The following is a 26,735-nucleotide window of genomic DNA, read 5'->3' on the forward strand; positions in this document are numbered from 1 at the left end:
GCCAAGCAACTACCCGAGGATCGGAAGAGCTAATCTTCTCTTGTCTATACCGCCGTTTAGCAGCGGCTGGACTCCACTTCTCTCATGTTTGTCAAACGTGATACAGCCGCCCAATACATTTCTGCCTTTTATACGCAATGCTGCGCATGCGACGCGCTGATCGGGTGATAGAGCGGCGTGCGGCGAGGCGGCGACGAAGAACGCGGCACAGCTGTGGGGTCCCCCTGGTTACGATGTTATCGGCGCATGCGCACAACTGCTCATCCGCGTGACGTCACGCTCGGCTTTGACTGTGGAGCGGGCGCGCGGCCGCGGCGACGGCGAAGCGCAGGCCACACTTTGCTCCTCTTCGGCTCTTCGGTTGCCATGGTAACGGCGCATGCGCACAACTGGCATCTCCCAGCCACCGCGAAATGTTCGACTGGTAGCCCCGTTAGCTCTGGTTACAAAAACTGGAAGGTTCTGGAAGCCGGAGAAGCGTCACCTTAGGTCAGGTGCGGAGGCGCCGGTCTCCGCGCCTTACCAATGGGGATGCTCCCCCAGCGGAAGAGTGCGTAGGAAGTAGTACTGTTGGTGCTGGGTGTATGTGCGCGCCTACGTTGGCGCGAAGAACGAATAGACGCGGCGCGCACCTATATATTAAGGGTGTTGACCCATGTGAGTCAGCCCGAGCCGCCGTTTAAGCTTCTGTAAAGCGCGTCCTCTTGACTACCGGGTCAACACCGTTCGCCCAGCCACTGTCCAGTGAGGCAGCGTGCGCCAGCCTGCGGGACGGCTCCGTCGTGGTCCTGTGGTCGTCGGACTGTCGCAGTGCCCGGTGAACAAATTGTGTTTTGTTTGTCTCTTCCTCGTATTAGTGCTCTTCAGGTGCAAGGCTTTTTGTTGTGTTGTCTCCCTCGAATGTAATGAATGTATTTTATGTTATGAATGCATGAGTTGCATTGTATAGTAAATCACGTTTTATGTGCTCGTACGAGTCAGTGTGAAATCCTCTGTATTTGCATTTTGCTGTATAATCTTTGTTTTGTTTTTGAATCTTTGGCTGCCACCCGTTCTCTGGCTTGCGACGGGTGGAAGCTGGGCACGAAACTGCCATCCCCTTCGTCACTTGGTAGCTGGTTTCTGGCTGAGCTTGCCACGCTGAGTCGAGTGTATCTCCTTTGAGACCGAGACCGCTACCACCACACGCTGTAAGGGTGTCTAGAAGTGCACACCATAAGTGCGCGAAAAGGTGACAACTAGTACACCATGCAATGCGGCCACGGGTTTGCATTTGGTCTAGCACGTGAAGTTGGCCGCGCGGTCTTGGTTTTGGGCTCCTGCGCACGGATGGAAGTTGACGAAGGTGACATATAAAGCACAGCGTGAGAGTATCTATCAAAATTTATTTATTTTTGATTATCACTTCTTGTAAAACGGGAGTTTATTGAAGACACTGGGACCTCAGGAGCAGGGGCGGCAGCAGACCGTGGTCAGCTACATCGAGCACACAGCACGCACAGCGATCGCAATGCCGCCGCTAAACAGAATGTTGGTCTTCGTCTTTACAATGCTTCCGGAGAGAAAAGGCGCCCCTTGTCGACTTAGAGAGCAGGAAGGATGGCAGTGTCGTAGAATGGCTTGAAGCGCTGGACGTGAACAGTCTCGCGTGCACGTCGGTGGAGAAAGGAAGTCGGGGTGAGAGGTTCTATTGTGTAATTAACAGGAGATGTGCGCTCCAGGGCATGGTAGGGGCCATGGTGCTTTGCAAGAAATTTTGAGTGCAGGGCCGGATTACTTGTTGCAATTGAGCTAAAGTTGCTTATATACCTACGGGTGTAGGTGCACAGACCTAGGAATCTGCGAAGTTCTTTCATAGAAGTAGGTCGATGGAACACAGCCACAGCACGAAGTTTGGCCGGGACCGGAAGGACACCGTCCTTGGTGAAAACGTGACCTATAATGGTAAGTTGGTGTGCGGCGAGAGGACGCTTCTCTATGTTGAGCGGGAGGCCAGCCTCAGAGAGGCGGTAGAGGTGAGTGTCAAATTAAGGCGAAAAAACGACGATGTCGTCGAGGTAACACAGGCAGGTCTTCCTCTTTAGTACACGCAGAATGGTATATATCATCCTCTTAAAGGTGGTAGGAGCATTAGAAAGGCCGAAAGGCATCACAGTAAATTCATATAGGCCGTCAGGGGTGACAAATGCGGTTATGGGGCCGATAGGCCTCTACTGTAGGTACCTGGCAGTATCCGGAACATAAATCTAAAGACCAAATATTTCGGCACCTCGCAAGCAGCCTAGCGCGTCATCGATGCGTGGCAGAAGATAGCCGTCCTTGCGCGTAATCTTGTGAAGGCGGCAGTAGTGCTCTTGACGAGCACAAGAGGCTAAGCCCAAGGACTGCTTGAGGGCTGCATGACGCCATTCTTGAGCATTTGGTTGACTTGATTTTCGATAACTTGGCGCTCGGTTGCCGACACTCGATAGGGGCGCTGCCGTAGTCGATCATGGGCGCCTGTGTCGATGCGATGTGTGACACTAGATGTATGGCCCAATGAGCTGTGATAACAGTCGCATGATGGAGCAAGTGGAGAAGCTGCGTCCGCTGCGGCAGAGGAAGATATGTGTCAGTGAGCGGAAGAAAAAGTTCTGTAGAGGAAAGAGTGGGTGTAGAAGATGGTGGGCTGAGCGCAGTTTGATTGATGTGCGGCGCATCGGCAGTCTCCTCACGGGTTAGGATAGACATGATGTGTTGGACACTGCCGACACATTCGCCACGGCGCAAAGCACTAGGGCAGGAAAACGGGTTACAGACCCACACTGCGAAGCAGAAATATTCAGCACTTCTCAAGGCAAGGGAAGACACTTGCGGCAAAGAAAAATGTGGGCTGGCGTGAAGAGGAAAATGCCATCACTTAGAGAGTCAAAAGAGAGGCGTGCAAAGACGGAAGAGCATAGAGGCAGGTCGATGTCTTCGGCGGCGGGGGCTTTAACACATGGCGTTGAAGGAGCAGCGTCCGGTATGGAGTGGGGCATAACAGTGGGGCGCATTCAGCGTGAGCGCAATCCATTACAGCGTATATGACGAGACACGAAACCCCAGCCTAAAAAAACGGCGTGGGAACAAAACGCCAGGACGACGAACTCGATCGTATAGAGGACGTCCTGAATCACGACTCGAGCGGTGCAAGCTGCTGACGGCTTGATGTGCTGAGCGCTGGCCGTGCGTAACGAGAGACCTGCAATTAGCGTCTTAACTTTCTTCATGCGGAGACAAAGTTTTCCGTCTATTACTGAAATTGCGGCACCAGTGTCGACAAGGGCCATTACAGAAATTCCCTCGGCAGAAACGTCAGTAAGCTTCGGAGGTGATAGCTGAGGCAATTGGTAGGTCAACGCGGACGCCCTGTTTCCCTCAGGAACTGTGTCATCTGGTTTTCCTCTCGAGAATCATTAGGGCGGCGACGCTTCGGAGGAATGGAGTGGCGTTGCGGCGAAGGGGAGCGGCGGTGGGAAAGCGCTAAAGGGACGTGGAGAAAGGACGAGTCGAAGTACAGGGCTCAGCAGACTCAGAGTAATGACGCGTTGGAGGCCAGTACCCGAAAACTTGTGCAGAGGCTGCCGAAACTGGGAGACAGCTACGACAAAGGCGCGCAATGTGAACTGGGGAGTCCGAAAGTGCAGCAAATAGGCCAGTTATCCATTCTGCGCCAGGGATCTCTGGTTCTTGGAGAGGGTCGGAGATAAGGTTCCGGCACTTGGACAGACATTGACTTTGTAGGGTGCGCAGGCGGCGGAGTTCGTGCGACGACTTCGGCGTAATCAGTGGACCGGCAACAGGTCTTGGGACGATGTCAGTGTAATCCAGTGGAGTGGCGACACGTCCTGGGTCGGCGTTAGCGTATGTCAGCGGAGCAACGAGAGGTGATGGTGAATGCTCGAACGGAAGCGCCTCAACAACCTGCTCTCGAATAGCATGCTGGAGAGACGGAGCCAGATATGGTGGCGACCCTTGAGGGCTAGGCAAAAGGGAAATCTGACGTGGCATCTCCTCACTTGTAAAGTTGGTGGTTTGCTGCAATAGAGAGCAGTTATCACCTGCAAGTGTCAGTCCAGCCGGAGCAGGGTGCTGAAGAGTCAGCACACTACTCTTGCGCAGCTCCCCGAAGCTCTGGAAGGGCGTGATGACTTGTGAAACGGTGCACAAGCCACGCGCTCGCAGCATTTGGAAGGCGTGGTATCAATACCTTTCAAGATGTGTTTTATCTTGTCAGCTTCTCACATGCTGACGTTCACTCGTTTGCATAGGTCGATGACATCTATATAGCTAGTAGAGCTTTCACCGTCGTGCTGCGACCGTCCACGCCAGCGCTGTTCGGCGCGTAGTTGTCGAACAGCTGGGCGACTGAAGACTTCGGAGAACTTCGGCTTCAAGGCCGACCAAGTTCCAACGTCCCCTTCGTGGTTGCGATACCATAAGCTTGCGGCACTGGTAAGATAAAAAATGACAATGTTCAGCTTTTTCTCGTCATCCCATTTCTTGTGCAGGCTCACCCATTCGCAAGATACTAGCCAATCTTCCGTGTCATGTTTTTGTGCTTCGCTGAAGATAGCCGGGTCCTGCTGGCGAAAGGAGCCGGCGTAGATAACAGCCGGCGGGCCTGATTGCACGGCTCCATGTTGGATGTCCTCAGGCATCGCAGGCGTCGATATAGTGCGGTTTCTGAGTCCCAGAGCCGATATTGGTCCCTGGACCTCGACCAAATGTAGTACGGGGGTTTTTTGAAGGCACTGGGACCTTAGGAGCAGGGGCGGCAACAGTCCGTGGTTAGCCGGGTCGAGCACACAGCAAGCGCAGCGATGGCAATGCCGTCGATAAAAAGAATGTTCGTCTTTCTCCTTACAGTTCTTTATTAGTTTATTTTAACCCCCTCCTTTCTTCCCTCCGTTTTCATTCCAATCTGCTCAAAATATCTTAAAATTCGTTATTAGATTTCCCAGGTTTCGCCAATTAGAGCATTTAGTGGCACTCTACTGCTAGCGAATTAATAGCAGCTTAGACGTATATCTACAGAATAACGTATATAAAAATTCGGCGAGTACGCACGCCGGTGGCAGGGGAACTTCGGCGCTGAAAAAGAGTATTATAATTAAATTGAGGACAGCGCAGTTGGCTATCGAATGGAAAATGACAGGTGCAACTTGAAGAGACAGCAAGAGAGAAGTGTGAGTGAGGGAACAAAACGTGAGTTAATTATACCCTAGATCAAATAAAGATGGAGAAAGGGCCACGGGCGGGGAATCGATGGTCACCTAATGCAGCAAAGAGCGTTCTAAGCAAACGCAAGCGTAGCAGGAGGCCTTCAACAATTCGGTCGGGTGGATTAGGGCAATAAAATATATTTTATTGCTCTGGCTCTTAACAGATGCGACACTGATATCTATTAGCGGTTCGCAACGTCATAATGACATTCAGAAAAAAATAGTTTTTGATGGTTATGATGACAGTGAATAAACTACTCTCGCAGCTCGGTAAATGAGACTGGCGCGAGCTGCAAAACACACCTCCGTGAACGGGCTTCCCGGCAGGGTTTGATAAGCCTTGCTAACAATATCACACAGGCTCGCAGGCCATGTGTGATAATTATCAACTCTGCCACACTGAAGGGCCATGTTACGGCGGGGAAGTCTTGCCGCGCAGACTTCGGTAGCGTCCTGCGCGGCGTTTTTAGCGGGCGCGAGCTTAAAAACAATCAATCGTTGAAGGAAATGTTATGTTTCTTCGCTACAACTAATTGAAAAGTGTTCTAAATCTTGAAAGCGTGTTGCAAAAGTTTCATATATTGTTCAACCAGCAGCATTTTGTTAGACATAATATGATTGTTTATTCGGCAACACAGGTAGCCACAGAATACAAGAACGGTTGGGCTGAAGCAAGTAGTGGGGCTGTCTAGGTTTCTATGGGGACAAACACCTTTGCACGGCTATTTATCTTCAAACCTCTTATATAGTAGACAATTATCTGAATACGACAGATTCAGACCACTAGAGTAGATATCGACATGCACTCAAAAAGATCAACCATGTAGTAGTACAAAGACTAAACCGGTGCGTACTTCGTGACTGCCACAATCACGTACACTAATGTGGTGGCCACATGACTTCTCTTTCGGGGCTGTACTACCTGCTTTTACAGCCTGCATAATTCCCATGAGTATTTCAGTAGAAGTCATTTGCTGTATGAATAATTTGGCATTTTCCCCGAGAATATGATCCATCGCCTCCTACAACACGCTGACATTCTTGGTGAGGAGAGATATCAGGAGGATGTCCTGGGAGGACCTCATTTCCCGGCCACACTGCCGCCGAAATGTCCATGGGTTGGCGCATCGCTTCCGCCTCCCGCGGCGACATTGTTTCTGATGGACTCTGCGTCTTGGGGATACATGCTGCAGAAATTACGTGCACATACCTACTCAACATCATACCATTTCACAACATTGCTACTTGGGTTAGACCGTACAATATTGATAAACCCGCTTCAATGAGGGTCCATGCCATTGTGGCTAGAAAGATTCATGGTAAAATGACTGATGTGGCCCTTATAGCACTTGCGAACGCTTCCCGCCAATCAAGCTTTAATCCTTTCTTTTCCTACTTGTTTCCTTCCCTTCTTCCTTTCTTTCTTCGTTGATTCTCGGTTACAGGTTAAAAGAGGCCCAGAGAAGGGCTTTTAAGGTGATAAAGAGTGAGACAGTGCATTTTACTTGCATTATCTAGCAACTAGCCACCCTGTATACCAAATACCTGATTAGTTCGAGCGTACCGGAAGCTTCGCAGAACGCTAAAATCATCTCAATCCACAAGAAAAGAGACGTCAAGGACTTGAAAAATTACAGACCGATAAGCTTATTCTTCGTTGAATATAAGGCATTTAGTGAGGTAATCGCTAATAGACTCAGGAAAACCTTAGACTTCCAACAACCAAATGATCAGGCATGCTTTCGTAAAGGGTACTGGCTGTAGACCATATTCATACTATCAATCAGGTGATAAAGTAATATGCACAGTATACTAAGGCCCTATTTATAGCCTTCATGGGCACTGCAGGGAGGCACTGCGAGTGGTAAGGTAATACGTCTGCTTAGGGCAAATGCTGACCGCATATCCGGATCACCAGATTGAAATATCTGGAACAATAATGGGTGGAGCGCATTTGCCAGGTTCTCTCAGACCATAAATGGCAGTTTACCAATATCCTTCAAAAGAAAATGTATTACCGCTGTATCTTACCCGCTCTTACCTATGCGGCAGAAACAAGGAGGCTAATGAAATGGATTCAAGTTAAGGACAGCAATACCAGGCCTCTATTAGAGATACAAGGTCCCTTAACATGCATAATACGCTAATGACGAAGCAGCCTGCAGACTGTCAACAAAGAAGCCGGAAAAGAGATTACCCTCTCTTCAAGGTTTTTAGCGATGTCTTTACCATTTTTATACACTATTATCTTTACTACAAGACAGCAGTGAATTGCATTTTTATATGCATAAGGGTATTTCTTTTCAGGAACTGCTAATAACTTTTCATAAGCGCCGGCTCAGACGCTTGCTAGCATCAAGCACTTCTCTACATCATACGCGCCCACTTGACAAAAAAAATTGCCAACTATTTGTGATGCACATACACACAGATCAAATTCACGCCTAATGTGCATACCTTTCACAATCATGGAGTACGTCAGCAGAATCTAAAGTCCTGGTAACAAATGTCTTTGTAAATTCGAGAGACCAAGGGCACTCGGAAGTCCATGAAGCATCGTAGCAAACTCGCTCAGCCTTAAGCCACCTGAAGCAATAAAAATCGTGTCATATTAAGCAGAGTCAGCACGAAAAAACCGAAACAGGTGGGCTTAGATCTCCCTCATGGCACTGGAAAAGCGAACTCAGTTTTAACACATCGAAATTTATCAATTCCACCGCTATCAGATTGCCACTGGTGTGAAATGTTGCAATGAAAGCACTAGAAACGGAAGCTCTCAGCAATTTTACAACGCAACCCAAGGTTTTTTTATCGTTACGCTGATAGTTTTTTTTCCATCTTACGCAAACGGGACGCATCCCGGTTTCTGCAACAACTGTGCATTTCAGCCAAGACTGCAGTTCATGGTCGAGAATGAACAACACGACTGTCTCCCGTTCCTCGGCATATTTGTACAACGCAAGAGCGGTGAGCTCTCCTTCAATGTATATCGGAAGCCAATGCACAGAGTGAAGTACTTGGGCTTTAATTCGAATCACCCGGTTGCTCGCAAAAGATCCGTTTATCTGTGGTTGGTGACGCGTGCGACGCGAATTTGCAAAAAAGTAACAAGATTCGCCATCTCCTAATCAAATGGTTCGGCGAGAGCTTTCACGGCTATCCCCACCCCTTTGTGGAAAGGGTTCAAAAACAGATCCTTCAATGCAGCTTGGCCAATCGTAGGGTTTTCTCTGCCCCTGCTGGCTTTCTGTATGTGCGTACTATGTGCCCATTTTCGTGAAGTATAAATTACGCATCGGACACGGGCCATCTAGCAAATATCGAAATATGCTTTACTATGAATGTCAAGAACGCCCTGCCAGATAAAAACTTCTGCGGTATTTTCTATCGAACTCCCTGAAGGGATTGCAAAAAAGCCTCATCGGCGAAACAGGAAAAATCTCCAGGAGAATCAAAGAACATCGGCGTGATGTCCAAAACCACACAGTCACTTTCAATGCGATTGCCGAGCACGCACACGAAAAAAAAAACGCATATCGACTGGGACCATTAACTGGAAGGAAGGGAAAATGGCACCAGTCTTCGTGCAGTCATTACGTCATATCTTTTAAGTTTGATCTTTTAAGTTTCGACTCGCTGTCGTTTTAGACACGTTGAAAGCAAGGAACACGTAGGTGTTCCGAAACGTCATTGCTTACTTTGGCTTGGTCAGTGACTGTTATACTTCAACTAATGCCTGACCAGACGAACTTTCGTCGAATTTTTGACTAAAACCACGAGTTATGTGCAGCATGAGTTCTTCCTTGAGAATTCGCTGCTGAGAGTTGTAGCAGAGGAAGGAAGGACACCTTTGGCAGAAGAAAAAAATAATTATTTTAATGAGATGTTACTGGCTGTACACCTTTCCTGCCTCTCTCCTGCTGCTTTAGCGTGAATTTGATATTTTTTGGCTGCATAATATTTCTGTGATGAGTGGAAGTCAGTGCAATAACCCAGGTTACAGAGTCGTCGTAAAGGTATAACATCCGCCAGCGCTCAGGCGTTTCACGGTGAATACAATAGACCTCAAACATTTCGTTGTTGTCCTAGAAACCTCTATAAAATCATCAGTTTCTTTTTGCACACATTTATGCCAAAGGCTGATGTTGGTATTGTAGCGGGTAGACGACGACGACAACATTGAGCGAGTGAACAAGTGGACGAGGAAGAAGACGAGAACTCATCTCTGGCTGTGTTCTGAGTGCCGCCCGTAGCTGTTCATTCGTTTTTGTAAATAGCTGTAAATATATTCTTTCCCGCAACATATTTGGTGGAGGTGCGGCTTTCCTCTACGCCTACCGAAGAAGGAGCTCCGCAGCGGCCGCCAGCTGACTTCGCTCACCGTGACCCAAGACGCCTCCCAGCAAACATCACAATCGGCAATGCCATCGCTCGTTCTTTCTTCCCCTTGTGACCCTGGGACATTTTCTGGCACCGACAACGTGTACGTGGACGACTGGATCAACATGTATGAACGCGTGAGTACGTACAACCGCTGGGATCTGACTCTTATGCTCGCGAATGTCATCTTCTATCTAAAAGACACCGCCCGCGTCAGGTACGAGACTCACGAAGATGATTTGACCAGCTGGGACGTCTGCAAGCAGAAACTGCGCGAGCTGTTTGAACGGCCGCTCGGTCGAACACTCGCCGCTAAGAGGGAGCTTGCGTCCAGAGCTCAAACGTCTACGGAATCCTATGTTTCCTACATTCAGGACGTGTTGGCCCTCTGCCACAAAGTTGACAATAACATGCCCGAATCTGACAAAATGGGTCACGTGTTGAAGGGGATCGCCGACGACGCCTTCAACCTGCTCGTCTGCAAGAACTGCACTACAGTCGACGGCATTATTAAGAAATGTCGCCGCTTCGAGGAAGCTAAAAGCAGACGTATTAGTCAGCCGTACACACGCCTCCCCAACACGGCTGCGACTTCCTCCAGTGAAGACCTGCTGCACCGGCAAACTTTTGCGCCTCCAGAAAATGTGACCCGCATCATTCGACGCGAACTCGAAGCTATGTCCCCTGCCTCCCTGCCTCTACGTGATGGCGACAACCACTTGCCCACCATCTCGATGGTACAAGCCGTCGTCCGTCAAGAGCTTGCAAACCTTGGTCTCCAGCCCGTCAGCCCTGTGCGTCCTTCATCACCACCGACATCACTGCGATTGCTCCTGAACGACCTTCCTACTTCGCTCCACGTCGCCGTAACCCTAACGACTGGCGGACACCCGACGACAGACCCATTCGTTTCCTCTGCCACCGCATTGGCCACATCTCCCGTCACTGTCGCAATTATTGGTTTCGTCGTAGCACATACAGTCATCTAAGCTCTCACCGCAACGATGACCAGCCCCGCCACTTCACGCCCCCTCCAGCCCAGCAGAGTGCTATCGTTGACGGCAAGATTTCCCGCTCCAGCCGCTCCCCGTCCCCCCTGCGTCGGCAGTCTCGTTCGCCCCTACGCCGTCGCTCCTCTCCTGGCCCCTACGGACGCTCGCAAGCGGAAAACTAGACGCTGCAGTGTCTGGAGGTGATGCTGCAGTACAGCCCCAGTCCCAAAATCCTCGCTTAGCCCTTCGCGCACACCAAAATTTGCTCGCTATTCATGTCGATGGAGTCCCTGTGAGAGCCCTGATCGACACGGGCGCGCACGTGTCCATCATGAGTTCCACCCTACGACGCCGCCTCAGAAAGGTACTGACCCCTGCACCCACAGCCGTTCTCCGCGTTGCCGACGGCGGAACGCCTCCTGTGGTTGGACTATGCACAGCCCGTGTGACCATATCCGGCCGCCATACATCCGTTCTATTCTCTGTTCTGGACCAGTGCCCTCATGACGTCATTCTTGGCCTCGACTTCCTGTCTGAGCATTCAGCCCTCATCAACTGCGCCACCAGTGTTGTCCAGCTTGACCTTCCTCTTTCTGCTGAGTCGCCGTCCCCAGTTGTACCTCGTCTTTGTGCTGTCGAATTTGTCCGTCTACCGCCTCAAGCCGCAACTTACATTTCTTTCTCATCTGTTCCCCCTGTCCCTGATGGCCCCTACGTAGTCACTCCGGACCTTGACGTTGCCCTCACGCGAAGTATTGCGCTTGCGCACACTGTCTTTACAATGTCGGCAAACCGTGCGTACCTTCCGGTTCTGAACTTTGGCTCGTCTATCCAACCGCTCCCGCAAGGCATCTCACTCGCCACGCTGTGCCCTGCTGCCGAATGTGTCATATCAGTGGTGGACAGCTGCTTACCTTCCACTCATCAATGCCTGTTGCCTGCGGCAACATCACCAGAGAAACCAACGGATGACTACGCCGACATGATCTGTTCTGACCTACCAGCGATGCAAGCTACCGATCTTAGGTGCCTCTTATCATCTTTTCGCGACATCTTCGACTTTGATGCCCGTGTTTTGACTCGTACCTCGGTGGTTACGCATCGGATAAACACCGGTGATGCCGCTCCTCTCCACAGACGTCCATACCGCGTGTCCAGCGCTGAACGCACCGTCATAAATCAAGAGGTCGATAAGATGCTCGCAAAAGACAGCATCGAGCCCTCGTCAAGCCCTTGGGCTTCTCCATTTGTCCTGGTAAAAAAGGACGGCAGCTGGCGCTTCTGCGTTGATTACCGGCACCTAAACCGCATCACAAAAAAAGACGTATATCCTCTCCCGAGGATCGATGATGCATTAGATTGCCTCCACGGCGCCAAATATTTCTCTTCAATTGATCTTCGATCGGGATACTGGCAAATTGCCATAGATGAAAAGGACCGTGAATAGACCGCCTTCGTGACGCCTGATGGCTTATACCAATTTAAAGTCATGCCATTCGGACTCTGTAACGCGCCGGCTACCTTTGAACGAATGATGGACTCCCTTTTTCGCGGCTTTAAGTGGTCTACCTGCCTCTGCTACCTAGACGATGTTGTGGTTTTCTCGCCTACTTTTGCCACGCACCTCGAACGCCTCTCCAGTATTTTGACAGTGTTTCGTAACGCCGGACTCCAGCTGAACTCATCGAAGTGCAAATTCGGTCGCCGCCAACTCACTATTCTCGGACACCTGGTTGATGCTTCTGGTGTAAGCCCAGATCCAGCCAAAATTCAAGCCGTGAAGGAGTTTCCTCTTCCTAGGTCGTCGAAAGATGTGCGCAGCTTTGTCGGCTTGTGCTCGTATTTTCGACGTTTTATCAAAGATTTCGCTGGCATCGCTCGCCCCCTCACCGACCTTCTTAAGAACGACACCCCCTTTATCTGGGGCCCTGCTCAAGAAAACTCATTTCCTCCCTCGTTCATTTGCTAACCTCTCCGCCCATCTTAGCCCATTTTGACCCGTCGTCTCCCACAGAGATTCGCACCGACGCCTCCGGATATGGGATCGGTGCCGTGCTAGCCCAACGTCAACAGGGCCAAGATCGCGTCATCGCTTATGCCAGCCGCCTACTTTCCGCCGCAGAGCAAAATTACTCCATTACTGAGCGCGAGTGTCTCGCCCTTGCCTGGGCTGTCGCTAAATTCCGCCCGTACCTGTTCGGCCGCTCATTCACTGTCGTCACTGATCACCACGCTCTCTGTTGGCTGTCTTCACTAAAAGATCCCACCGGTCGCCTTGGTCGCTGGCTTTGCGCCTTCAAGAGTATTCATACTCTCTCGTGTACAAGTCCGGTCGTCACCACCAGGATGGTGACTGTTTATCCCGATACCCTGTGGAGCCACCTGACCTCGAAGACGCTGAAACCCTACCCTGCCTCTTAGCTATCACTGCTCTCACCGATATCGCCAACGAACAGCGCAACGACTCATCTTTACAACCTATCTTTGATGGCCTCCGCTCTGCAAACCGATCTCCGTCTCTGCAACTTTATGTGCTCCAGAATGGCATGTTGTATCGCCGCAACCTACGCTCCGACGGTCCTCCGCTGCTCCTCGTCATACCCCAACATCTACGTTCTTCTGTCCTTGAGGAATTGCACGATCTGCCGACAGCCGGCCACCTTGGCGTGTCCCGCACGTACGCTCGAGTGCGGCACCGCTTCTTTTGGCCTGGTCGGTATCGTTCCGTCAAGCGTTACGTTGCCACTTGCGACCTGTGTCAACGCCGGAAAAGGCCCTCCACTTTGCCTGCCGGTCTTCTACAACCCATGGACGCACCTCCGGAACCTTTTCACCGTGTTGGCCTCGACCTTCTTGGCCCTTTTCCCACGTCCCTCTCCGGTAACAAGTGGATCGCTGTCGCCACTGATTATACGACTCGGTACGCCATCACGCGTGCTTTGCCCACCAGCTGCGCTACCGATGTCGCCGATTTTCTTCTCCAAGACGTAATTCTTCACCATGGCGCCCCTCGTCAACTGCTCACCGACCGCGGTCGTTATTTTCTGTCCAGAGTGATTGATGACATTCTTCGTTCGTGTGCCACGCAGCACCAGCTCGCGACAGCTTACCATCCACAAACCAATGGGCTTACGGAACGGCTCAACCGCACGCTCACCGATATGCTAGCAATGTACGTCTCACCGGACCACCACGATTGGGACGCAGCCTTGCTTTATGTGACATTTGCATATAACTCTTCACGGCATGACACAACAGGCTATTCCCCTTTCTACCTTTTGTTTGGTAGGCACCCCCTATTGCCTTTGGACACACTCATGCCGCCTTCTTCAGTCCTCACCACTGCTTACGCTCAGGACGCCATCGCCCAGGCCACGCTGGCTCGCCAAATAGCCCGTAGTCGGCTCCGTGCCTCTCAAGCTTCCCAGAAGTCCGCCTTCGACCGCCGGCACCGGGCCGTCGAATATCACCCCGGATCATTCGTCCTTCTCTGGACGCCGTCGCGCAGCGTCGGTCTCTCCGAGAAGCTCTTTTCTCACTACCGTGGCCCTTACCGTGTGGTGCGCCGAGTCACCGACGTGAACTATGAAATTGCTCCCCTTGCGTCCTCGCCATCGTCCTCTGGCCCCTCTACCGACGTCGTCCATGTATGCCGCCTCAAACCTTATCACGACGCTCCTACGCCACCACTCTAACGCCGAGACGGCGTTTCATCAGCCGGGGGTCCTGCAGCGGGTAGACGACAACGACGACATTGAGTGAGTGAACGAGTGGACGAGGAAGAAGACGAGAACTCATCTCTGGCTGTGTTCCGAGTGCCGCCCGTAGCTGTTCATTCGTTTTTGTAAATAACTTTAAATATATTCTTTCCCGCAACAGTATATACTAGACCTCAATCAGTTACTCCTGTCAACTGCATTTACTAGCATCCTTTGTTTGCGTTTATCATTAGAGATTGTTTTAACTCCAGCTCTTCCATGTCAGAGAAATTCGCTTGGTAGAGCAGTGACCTAAAAGTGGCATCTCTCATATATTCAGCAAAGTTATATAAGGCTCCAATTATAATGAGCAATCCTCACTCCTGACTGGTATCTCCTTTCGATATCATACACGGAAGTACAGGTATGGTTTCCAGTCACGAAAGAAGCTGTTTCTTTTCCAGTCAAACTCGCCTCCTTTGGCACGGTGTGACTGACGGCACCGAAGGCTGCACTAAGCACGACAGAATAAAGAGAAGGGAAGACACTTGACAAGCGATGCCGCTCTTGGCACAAATTTTTGTTGCAACACTTACCTGCACAGTATTTCCTCGAACCGAGCGTGGCTGCCACTTAAGTTGCCGTGATGCTCCGACATGCATGCCCGCATTTTAATCGGATCCGTGCAATTCTTGGCTGAGATCGCAACTGCAGGAAAAATTGCGCAAGTTCATCTTTATTTTCGGAATGAATTCCGTGCCCACAATGTTCTTCCGACTCTGGTATTCTCAATCAACGTCTTCATTAACGGCCCCCTCAAAAGCCTTAGAACTGTGCAAAACGCGCATAAAGGAATTCTTGAAAACAAAATGCAGTAATTCGTGAGGAGTCCAGGCATTGTATTGGAGATAAAACTTATTTTTCTGTACATCAGTGATACTCCTGCAGCATCTGTCTTGCTTTGTGGCTGCGATAGGCGTGTCTATCAGGAAAGAAATCTGCCCAAAGCAATGAAGCTCGATAACTCCTTTGCGAAAACAGTCACAAGAAAACCACATCATACCGGAGCTGCTTTGCTTTTTTAGAGGCAGGCGGTTGTTTTTTAAATAAAGGAAATCCTTTCACAGCTCATCACAGCGGCTAGACATATCACCAGTCTTTTTTTCTGAAAACAGCCCGAGACTGGAATGACCTACCATCCGAAGTGGCAACCATCATCGACTACAGCAGATTCAAAACCGCCCTCGAACATCATCTGTAATCATGCTAATTGTCTTCTCAGCCCACCCCTCATGTAATGTCCCTCGTGGACCTTTGAGGAACAAATAAATAAATAATAATGATTTTATTGGAATTCGTGATAATTCGGTACTGTATTACTGCAAGGTTCATCAATATGACTTTGGCCTGCTCATTCACTCACCCTGCATGACGAATTGAGCAGATTACTGATCTCGCCTCTTCTGTGCCTTAAAACGGCTCCTCCACGCCAGAATTTACGCAGTAATGATGCTGTCATTATCTCCTTGTGTAAAAGAGGCGAAGATGAAGGCAGCTGTAGTTTTTCTTTCACATGCAGAAAGGTGGCAGAGCTAGAAGTCCGCTGGCAGGAGTGCTGAAGTGTATCAGCGAATGCAATATTTATCGATTAATTCAGTCCCACTAGCTATGAATGAGGCATCTAGAAATGTGAAAAATCTAACTAGGTTGCCTCTTTCTGCATTCCTCCTGGTGTGCGGTCTATTTTGCCTGCGATGTGCCCATTCTATAACTTACTCACTGTATTCTGCGCACCATGATTTACTAATCCTTATGTTTATATATATATATATATATATATATATATATATATATATATATATATATATATATATATATATATATATATATATATATATATATATATATATATATATATATATATATATATATATCAATAGGTACCGATGTGTGAGCAGCAATATCAGCTTAATATGTCATAGGCCAGGGGGCTTGCACACGTAACGCTTACGACCGTTGCTATCGTAACCGCTGACTATTTTTATTTGCTTTGTCGTGTACCTTATCCTTGTTTCATAAGAATACTCCACAAAACTACAATACTTGGTCCAATGCGGTGCGTGTTTACTCATGAGGCAAAATTTAGGCTGAAGGTTAGCACGCGTAATAACATTCTCCCAGGTCGATTCTCCTGAACTTACAATCACAATGGGATTTTCTCTAAAAGGTTAAGAAACGTGTACTCATATAATTTGGTTATTGTTTTAGCTATAAGCCATTTTGGGTGGAGATTGATCCGCTACATAGCAACCAAAAATAACCTCATTGCCTTATTTATGGTCGATTCGATTACGACCGCCTTTTAATGACGGCGACACATGGAACAACAGTGTTTTCAATGGAAGAATGACAGTTACTTTTTTAACCACCATTTTGCACAAGAAAATACTAAGTACTTAACCTGTGATTAGCAGGAAACTTAGTCTTAATTACCAATTGAAAATTGTATTGCGCTGAACCATAAGAAATAATAAGATCCCGCAACTCAAGCTCAGCATTGCTCCCAGTTTTTTTCCTAGGTGGGTTGGTCCTCTGGCACCCAATTCAATAAAATAAACTTCTTACTCGCTTGAATTTCAATAATTTTACATATTTTGGATTCAAACATGAGCTGCAATTTTGAGCACACCAAGAATATCAGTCAAAGAAATCATCGATGTTCTGGGTTAAGAAATATGAACTCACAGTTCGTGGTTAAGCGAGCCCCAGCCTAGACCTGATGAAGCGAAAGAAGCGGCAACATGGGCTCATAGTCTCACCTTTCAAGGCCTCAGTATCACAGACCAAAGCGCGAAACGCTCTGTAACCTCCCTCCCTTCGAGTGAAGTTGCTTCTCATGGACTCGGGGCAGTGAGTGAAACCAGCGTAGCAGGAAGACGTCTCAGTAAAGCCACTGCAATGATATATTAAACTGCTCAAGCTTCGTACCACCTTCACGAAAAGTGGTCAGTGCTTCAAAATGAACGATTTTATTTCATGCCAGGCGAATAAACGTTTTTTGCCTGCATGAATATAATTGAAAAACTAGTGACCTGTCAAAAGCAATAGCAAAAGATGGTTTCTGGTTTTCCGTCACTAAAACGTTTGTTTATTTCTCGAGTTCTTCCTCTTTCTTTCCAACACACACAGGAGCAGCCTAAAAATGTTTAAAGTAAATATACTACTGCGGAGAATTCTTCCCATTGTAAATCCTGCATCTCCGTGATGACCACGGCGGATCATACAGATAAGAGTTAGTGAATTATTTCCATCTGCAAGCTAACACTGTGAGGCAAAGTTAGGACTTTTTCATCGGTTAGTAACTAAATGAACTATGAGGTTTCCTGTCGTCTCTCTTTTTTTCGACTTGTGTTCATCACTGCAGCGCCGATATTCATTCAAAGCGAAATTATGCGTATGATCGAATATAAGTGGTTTTTAATAAACTGCATAAGCAACGCTTCATTTCAGAATGCATTATCTAAAAGCTACGAAAGAAACTTATACAGAAAATTCCTGCCACAAAATGTCCCGTTGCTTCTGCGATACAATAGTATCGCGTGTTAAAAACATTTAGTGCCAAAACTAACGTCTTGGTGCAGGGTGTGCGCTTATTATTCGGGCGAGAAGTCCTTACTAGGTGGCGTCTCGAAGCTTTTTCAAATGAGACGCTGAGATGTAGAAACAAACTTTGAATGTGCGAAATGTTCTTTGACGTGTAGTCAGGAACCTGCTGATATAACGATTTGAAAGTTTATTTCCAATTTACGCCTATTCCTGCCATTTCGCTGCTTACCAAGTACATGGCACGTGCTTTTCTCACGCGGTGCTGCGATGCGCTAGGCGTTATTAGGTAGTACTAAGGATACAGAAAATAATAACTAAAATTCATTACACAACTTTGATTGCGCTCTGCGAAGCCAAGCGAGTGACGGCATGGGACTAGTAGCCAGTAAGCAGTTACTGCTCGCATCTAAGCTCGTGGAAATTACTTGCGGAAAGGTGAGGCAACATTTGCGGCACAAACAACAGGTTGTACTTGCTACGCATTTTATTAGTGATTGTGTCGTTACCGGATGTTCAAAAACGTAATGCACTGGTGAACATTACATTGATATGCGGGCGGTAGGACATATCTTTATCTCTCTTGAAGAAACAGGGTGTAGATTATTGCACCGGAGAATTTGTGTAATAAGGTGCTCCACGGACTCTCGCTCAGTGACGAGTGCAGCGACTGCGGCGCGGTGAAAACATTTGATCCCTTCTCCTGCGATGTTCTGCTTTCGCAGAGGCACATCGCGAGATGCTCGCGGCTTACAGGGCGCTGGGAATCATCCTGAAAGATCACAAGGCACAGACACTTCTCTGGCAGTGTGGGAGTGCGCGCAGCCGCGACAGAACAATGGTGAGCCTTGGTGCATATCGAGCAGACGGGCCTCACGCCCCGATTGGTCATCGCCAGGTAGTGCGCACTTGACGGGAACGCGCAGTGTCACCCCGGCCGCTTGTACAGTGCTCCGCGCGCGCGGTTAATTAGCGACAGGACGCAACGCGCGCACTCCTTTCTAAAATAGCATTTCTATGTTGTCGCAAATATGTGCAGTGGTCGCTCCCGCGCGGTTAGAATTCTGACAGTACCTGGACACTCACGTTGTACTCTCGCGCTTGAAGCGAAAACTTGTTTATATTTTTATATTATTGTAAATATTTTACACCGTGTATGAATCTATCCCCTGTTCTCTAGGTCAATCGCTGCCTTCTATACTCCTTGCTGTGTTCTATCTGTCCCTTTATTTCCATCCGCCGCATGTCGGGAGCGTGTGATTCAGCGCCTTGGATGACGCTTGGATTTGACCTCTAACTGGAGGCTCGCCACAGGTGTGGCTCTGACGCCATACTACGTGAATTGTCGCAGCTGTTGCCGCTCGTTCCGCCGCTGCGCCGAACGTCGCTTCGAGCGCTCTCTCTCTCTCCAGTTGTGCCACGTGACTAACCACGTGATTAACTCTTCATGAATAAATGCCAGCGTTCGCCGCCTAGATACCTCGGACGAGCGGGTGGCTTCGTGGCCTTACGGGGCTGGGATCTAAGGGCCCTCACACATGTGGTGAGGGCTCTATGTCACCGGGGATATCTGTTGTTAAACCGTTGTCGTCGCTTCAGATGAGACGGTTGTTGCAATGCGTGTACATTTTTTCAATATTTCCTATCATATCTCTTTCAACTCTCCAACTGTCTGCACGTGGCAGCGATTGTGGCTATGCTTGAGCCAGTGGGCAGGCCTGTGCAATTTCCGTTTCATCCTTCCTGCAGTCGCACCAACAGCAACAACAGCGCCCAGACATGCAGTCAGAACCGGTCACCAGGACGCGTTCTTCGACTGAGCATTGGAGGCGCCGGGCTTATTGTAGAGATCCCTACGATGGAGAGCGTAACGAAACTTCGTTGGCTAAAGATAAAGCGCGAAAGCGGGCTCGTCGATTTGATGAAACCGATGAAGAACGGGAGGCAACAACAGTATCTCAAGCGGTAAAGGGCAGCGGATTCTGCGAACATCTCCTTGTCGACATCGGCCACTGGCGCGGTCGCCTTTTCCTCCGTATAACCTCGCTGAGCTGAGCTGAGCCACAGCCATTTTTTTTTACGCTCGTTTCAAGCACGACGTTTTCACACTTGCAGAAATAACTTTTTTTTTGCAAACAGATGCATGTGCGTGTTCCAAGAAAAAATTCGTTTTTTTTTTGTTGCAATATTTCCAATATACAGTTTTCTTTAGCAGGTATTAGGCATGGCAATTCGTAAGCACTTTTTTTCTTCCCCTATTCAAAATACAATCACAATTTTCAACTCCACCTCGCATGAGACGAACTGCGTTTCGAAGGGAGAACTGAAATATGCAGCACTTATTCCGGCACACATCTCACTCGCGTTCAACACACAGCCTTAAAAAACATCTGTTCGTATTGCGAACTGATTGATGCGTAAAACGAGAGCCTGATTGCGTTGGCTACAGGAAACAATAAAAAGTTGAAACAAGATAAAAATTTTATGTGAAATAAAAAACAAGCTTTTGCTACTTTTGCTGTCTCGTGAGCGTATCGCTTTATTTAGCCACATTCTTGATGGCCAAACTAATTTTATCACATCGCATTAAGCAATCGCAAAACGAAACGCATTGGAAATAATTTCTGAACAGCAGTCTCTTGCGCGCCTTCGCTTCATTGTTGTGATAAAACATTCTGGCCAGCTAAATATATGCCACCCCCGGCTTCCCGGACTATTGGTGTTCTGTTGTTGTGCTGTACTTTGCACAACACAGTTGTGCTTCACAATGCCATTACAATGCCATTACAAAAGAAAAAGCAGGAGCCAAAACTTTACCACACCATATACCCCTCTTTTTGTCTTTCGTACATGCCGTTTGGTGCCGAGGTGGCAGCATTCAGGAAAGAAAAAACACATTTCCTTTTTATTTTTCTGACTTTGAGGCGCTCAGCAAGCTCAATAGCAGGAGTCAGAAAATTCCGCCCATTTTTCGGGATAAATATAGGCAGTGATCGATGTAAAAAATAATAGAAATGACTACCTGCAAGCTTCTCTGTAGGCTTCCTCATTGAACTGGCCTTCGTCATTCCTCTGAAGCTCAGGCCTTTGAAATACATTGTCATACCCTGTGTAGCAGTCATAAATTCCCTCTTTTGTGCATTCCGTCAACTGCGGAGCTGAAACAAGGACATCACAGGGATGTACATGCAGTATGCTGTATACCATGCTGGGGGATAAATGAACAGGTCAATCGCTGCCTAATTCGAAATAAATGAACCCATTTTACGCAGAAGAGGAAATATTTATTTAGACATAAATGAAGAGAGGTTGCCCTGACCGATTATTTGGTTTGCTACTGTGCTTTGGGGAACTGAAGGGGAAAAAAAGAGTATGATAATGGGTATTAAAGTGGACTGACAAATGCAAACTGATCATCCGTGGACAACATTATTATCTTGATTGGGGCACTTTCACGTGACACAAATGGAGCCGAAATGTCCGCAAGAAAAGCAGCCTTATTCCTCATATTCGTTTGCTCATTCTTGTGTCAGACGTGCTAAATTATTCTGGCGTTACTGTATGCTGATTTTAGTTACTACATGCTGTACTCCATAAGCTGTGCTTTTTGAAATGGCCGTTTCACGGTCGTCCTGTCCTCTCTCATTGGTCACTCAGATACACCCGCAGTTTTCAAGCGTGCGCGGAAAACAACTCAATCATTGGTGGTTTGCGACCGGACCTCGCCCCTGGCTGGCACTGACTGGGATAGGCATCTACAGGTGAGGCAGAGCTTTGTCAACAGCAGACAACCGGACCTACCAACTGGCTGCCGTTGGCTGAGATATGCAGCCAGTGGGCAGGTCCGTTCACCTGCAGTTCACCTTATTATGGCTGCATATTACAGTCAATGTCAGCCAATGGTAGGTATGGTCGCCAACCACTCAATGACCGGGTAGCGTTCACCAGACGCATGGAAACCGCGGCAATATATCAGTGACCGACGAGAGAGGTCCAGACGGCCGTGAAATGGCCACTTTAAAATGAACAGCTTATAGAATACGGCACTAGAAGCACAGCGCCCGTCGTAAAGAGCACCGTCCCCTATTAGGTGGCTAAATGATCGCTGCTGGAAAGCAACGGCCTTGTAAAAAGTAAGCCGCTTCTTTTTCAGCACTAAAAAAGAATGGCTAAGGTTGGAAGAAGCTGCCTCCCCCCCCCGCTCTATGTCCAAGATAACCGCAAGAGTCTAAGAATGGACAACTACTTTTGTTTAGTCCACACTCCGTTTTGTTTCACTCTTGCGGTTCTCTGGCACGTGCATTAATCTTGCGTATATCGGTCATCATGAATAGATGCTTTTCTGGGATGAAGCAGAAAATAGGTTTTTTTTTGATGCAATGCCTTATGGTGTGTAAGTAACTTCAGTGTCAGACTGTTTACGCGTCGTAATATGGTGATATATTCCTTTAAAAAATATGCGGCGTTGAATAAACAAAGACAGCCGGATGTCCACTGGATCAAATAACTTGTGCGGTAATTGTTTCGCGTCGATAACACAATAATGTTTGCCACATTACCGGGATTTTCAACGCAACGAAATCGCACACAAAAAAGAGGACAACACCTGCTTGTCTTTGTTGCACTGAAAATCCCGTTAATATGTTTGAAAACCAACTAGATGAGCAGTTAACTCTCTTAAAGTTTGCCACAACTTCCCAGAGCAGGTTTACAGAAATATGTAGCATCAAAGAAAATAGACAACGAAACTATCTAAAACTGACTCCACTTACCAGTCACGAGGACAATAGAAGAAATTGTTGCCTAAATGCAATATTCAGCGAACTAAGCCGAAAGGAAATATGTGCTGCTTTAAAACAAGAAATAAGGTATTAAAGCCAATTAGAAATACATGTGCTGCCCAAGAAACTGATAGATGAGAGGGGATGGCATGAACTCTAAAGATTGAGGGCTCTCTTGTATTTCCTTCCTATTCTTGTTTTTTTTTTGCTGTTCCTGGCAAATCTTTTCCTTGTTTTTTACTTTGGTTTCTTGGTGCAACTCTGCATTTAACACGGAACTTACATTTCTGAAGATGTTCAATTTTAATTTCATAAATTTTCTAATATCGTGTACTGTCTGCCCAGGCAACAAAATAGTAATACGCTTTGGGCTGTAAGTGATTTTATCTTTGAGAAAAGTGGAATTTTGTGCCAAGTTACATATGTTTTTCTTCCTTTGGCTGTGAGTGTAGCCCATGGTGTTCATGCATTTGAAAGGACAGTGTGCCGTATATATATATATATATATATATATATATATATATATATATATATATATATATATATATATATATATATATATATATATATATATATATATATATATATATATATATATATATTGTAACGGAAAACAGGGAGACAGGTCGCTAACCAGCAGAATACAGCAAGCAGCCAGCCAGCCAGCGAGAGACACTTCAACGTCTTCGAAGACACTTCAGCGCCACCTGAGAACACCAGGTGGCATTATATATATATATATATATATATATATATATATATATATATATATATATATATATATATATATATATATATATATATATATGCTGGCCCTCTGCATGTCACAAAAACGTTGTTCATTAAATGATAAGTCCTGCCGTCCTCCGAAAGGCACTCCCCGTCTATTCACGTGTAATAAAGGGTGCCGAGGTCGGGCCATTGCTTTATTTTTGTTGGTAAACAGATTCTTATTATCATCGACAGACCTGTCAAAATTCAACTCACTGCCGACGAATGCGCTGTCTTAAATGAAATCAGAGGAACTGAATACCAGCAGGCGTATAGCGGTGGAGTTCAAAATACACAGGCCTGGAGGCAGTACAAGGGCATTTAACTTTAATGCAGATATATATTTTGTACACTTTGTAATTGAGAAAACATTCCACCAATATTCTTATTTTATTTAGGTCTCCCCTTACCAGTCAGCAATAAGTGCATGCATTTTAGAGCGACTTTTTAAAGTCACTGCAACGAAAACACCCTTGGGTATAACATGTGTTCCTCTACCACTCTATAACTAGGATCATGAGAGTACAACCTGAAAACTATTTCCAGGTATTTAATCAACATACATCTACATTATTTACAAATCCTAAGTTAGGGTATGCCCGTATTTTCTGGGGGCCACGAAGTTTGCAATATATATACTCTCCAGAAAATTCAGATGTGGGAGGTCATTTTATTCCCTCAAAGTACACTAGAAGAGGTACTGTGACTGATATAATATGACATAACGAGTTACCAAACTTCCATCAAGACGAAGGCCTTTGGGTTCTCTGGCGCACTTCTATAACACGTTGCGATTGGTCCGAGCGCGCAATTCTGTCCCCTCGCTACTGGATATATCTGTCACTCTGAACAAGTCTGGTATTTTTAACCCCCATTCTTTTTAAGGACTTACCAGCACGAATTCTCTTTTTCCCTCAAGACGATCTTTGTTTGCAATGACATACCTGCCTACCATCTCCAGTTCGTGGCGACGCTGGAACTTAGCTTGTAGTGTTTCCCAATTTTTCCTTTATCATATATTTATTGCTGGTTTTCAACATATGAGGGTTGCAGCTTTAACTTACAGCACCGAAGTCTTGTGTACCCCCTCTTGTTTGCCTTTGTTAGAATAGTTCATTGCATCTTTAGAGCAGGCGGTTTTTTACTCTTCGTTTCTAATATTTCTTTACATCTTTTGTGCATGCAATTTCTGCTCGCACAGACGCTAGCAGTATGTTTCAAAATTTAATAATGATGCGCCTCAGTTCCATTAGCTTCACCTACTAAGTCTGAATTTAATATAATTGCATATCATTTCCTTGTTATAAAATGTCTTCTCGTACCACTGCTTAAGTTGATCCTCAAGAGAATCTTTCAAATAAATCTACGCCGGAAGGGGACGAGCGTTTGCTTTAGAACCCGGTGATTTTATAAAGAGATCCACAGTATTTCATTAAAATAGACTCATACAGGCAGAAAATACTGATATACATGTTTAGTATTTGAAAGCATGGTTTTGTGTAAACAAAACTATGTATCTCATTGTTGGAGTTGCTATGCTATGCTCATGCAAGGATATCTGAGCTAGCGTTGCAGAAGCAACAAATATCTTCTTCTCGCCACTTTTGTACTGGCATTTCTTGGCAGGGACCTACTAAACGCAAGTTACTTATTTGCTCACATTTGTGCGTTTTCTAGCCACATGAACTGTCAGTTATCGTGAAAGTTCCCTTCTGTTCAAGTAACAAGTTATCCCAGAAAAAAACACCTCACCTAGCGACTTTCCCTTCATAGTACTCACCTTCCCCGGCGGTGATGATGGCATGGAAGTTTAGCACGAATGCAACAGCGCAAAATACTGTTCGCATACCGACAAAACTTTGTGCAGGCATGCCGCTTTACTCAGAGAATGAAAACTGCGCTATCCTCTTTCAGCTGCAGCTATGTAACGAATAAGCACAATGTCTGAAAATGCAGAAGTTGTTCGCTCGCAAGGTCAAGCGCCCATTCTGAGTTTATGGCTGATACCGGTTGCCGCCCCCATCCGCTCGAGCGTTCGTTCTAATTATACCCCGGCGGACGTGCGTTGTTCAATAGGCGTAAGAAGAACCCATACAAAAATTAATGACACAAAATCATATCATCAGATATGGAGGGAACTGGCTAGAAAGAAACAAACTTATCGTTTCCTGCATAGCTTGCAAGGGCATTGCGCGTTCGAAAATAAGGGCGAAGGAATGCACGAGGCTGTAAGAAAGGCGTAAGCTAAGTTCCGAAAGAGATTTGAAGACACTGCTATGTACTGCTAACAATGAGATGCAGGATTACTGTGCGAGCACTTAGCACGCAAGGCACAGTGCCATGTGGGCCCCACGGAAACGTTGCTATTAGGCACACGTCTCCAGTCAAACACGTGAACCCAACTCGCGTCTCAAGTTACAGTGGTGGTGGTTCAGGCCCTACTTCCTTATAAATGACTTGGGAAGAACATTTAGTGGCTTCAGGCGAAAAACCAATGCCATCCTCAGCAGAACTGTTCCCTCATCATATGACGGGATGATGCCAGGGTTACCGGGCGGCCTGTTGGCCTTCAACGGCAAGCAGTGGTAGTATCTGAATTTGAAGCTAGAGCGACTTTCCCTCTCTGCAGTCTCTTATTTCTTCCAGGATTAAAAGTGGGCTTGCATTAATTTTATTCATGGCTGGTGATGACGAATTCATCCGCCTAGTCTTAGGACATCCATAGGTGGCAGAAAGGGAGCCGTAAAGTTTGTGCTACGAACAGGAGCGCTGGTCTCAATTTATCTCAGTATCTTCAGCAGAATGGCATTGAAAGATGAAGCACGGAATGAGAAGGGAAGAAGGGAAGCAAGTTTAAATGCGACAGCGTTAGAGGTTCTTTTTTTTTTTTTTTTTATTCGAGAAGTGTGCCATGAGGCATAAGTTGAAAAAGGAAAGGGGGGAAGGAATGCACGGGATTGAAAGTTAAAAGAAGGAGTGAAGAACCGTTGCGCTGAGGTAGTCGCAGAGGTTGTTAATGAAACGGTTGTCCATTGTCCACTTCACGAAGTCACTTTCGCGGTTCCACCGCAGGCCAACCTCCCTGAGGAGCCGTTTTCTGATAGCAGCCGTCGCTGGGCACGTCCACAACAAGTGCCGCACATCACATATGTCCGGTGCAGCGCCACAGTGAGGGCACCTGTCAGGTAGTGGCAGATCTTTGGCACGCCACCGATGACGGACAGATGGTGTCAGAGCCGCCCCTGCCCGAATCCGGCGCACGGA

At 47.2% G+C, this 26,735-nt stretch overlaps 1 protein-coding gene across 1 annotated transcript; it reads right to left on the reverse strand.

Moving 5' to 3' along the window:
* Nucleotides 1–5,850: 5,850 nt before the first annotated feature.
* LOC144134721 (uncharacterized) lies at nucleotides 5,851–25,483 on the reverse strand. Its single transcript, XM_077667567.1, has 6 exons — nucleotides 25,252–25,483; nucleotides 20,942–21,077; nucleotides 17,136–17,269; nucleotides 14,913–15,024; nucleotides 7,704–7,832; nucleotides 5,851–6,433 (listed from the first exon to the last, which is right to left on the reverse strand). The coding sequence occupies exons 1-6, from the start codon at nucleotides 25,340–25,342 to the stop codon at nucleotides 6,328–6,330; spliced, it is 708 nt and encodes a 235-aa protein (XP_077523693.1). The 5' UTR covers nucleotides 25,343–25,483; the 3' UTR covers nucleotides 5,851–6,327.
* Nucleotides 25,484–26,735: the final 1,252 nt, after the last annotated feature.

The sequence above is a fragment of the Amblyomma americanum genome, chromosome 5 (genome assembly GCF_052857255.1).
Source record: "Amblyomma americanum isolate KBUSLIRL-KWMA chromosome 5, ASM5285725v1, whole genome shotgun sequence".
NCBI lineage: Eukaryota > Metazoa > Arthropoda > Arachnida > Ixodida > Ixodidae > Amblyomma > Amblyomma americanum.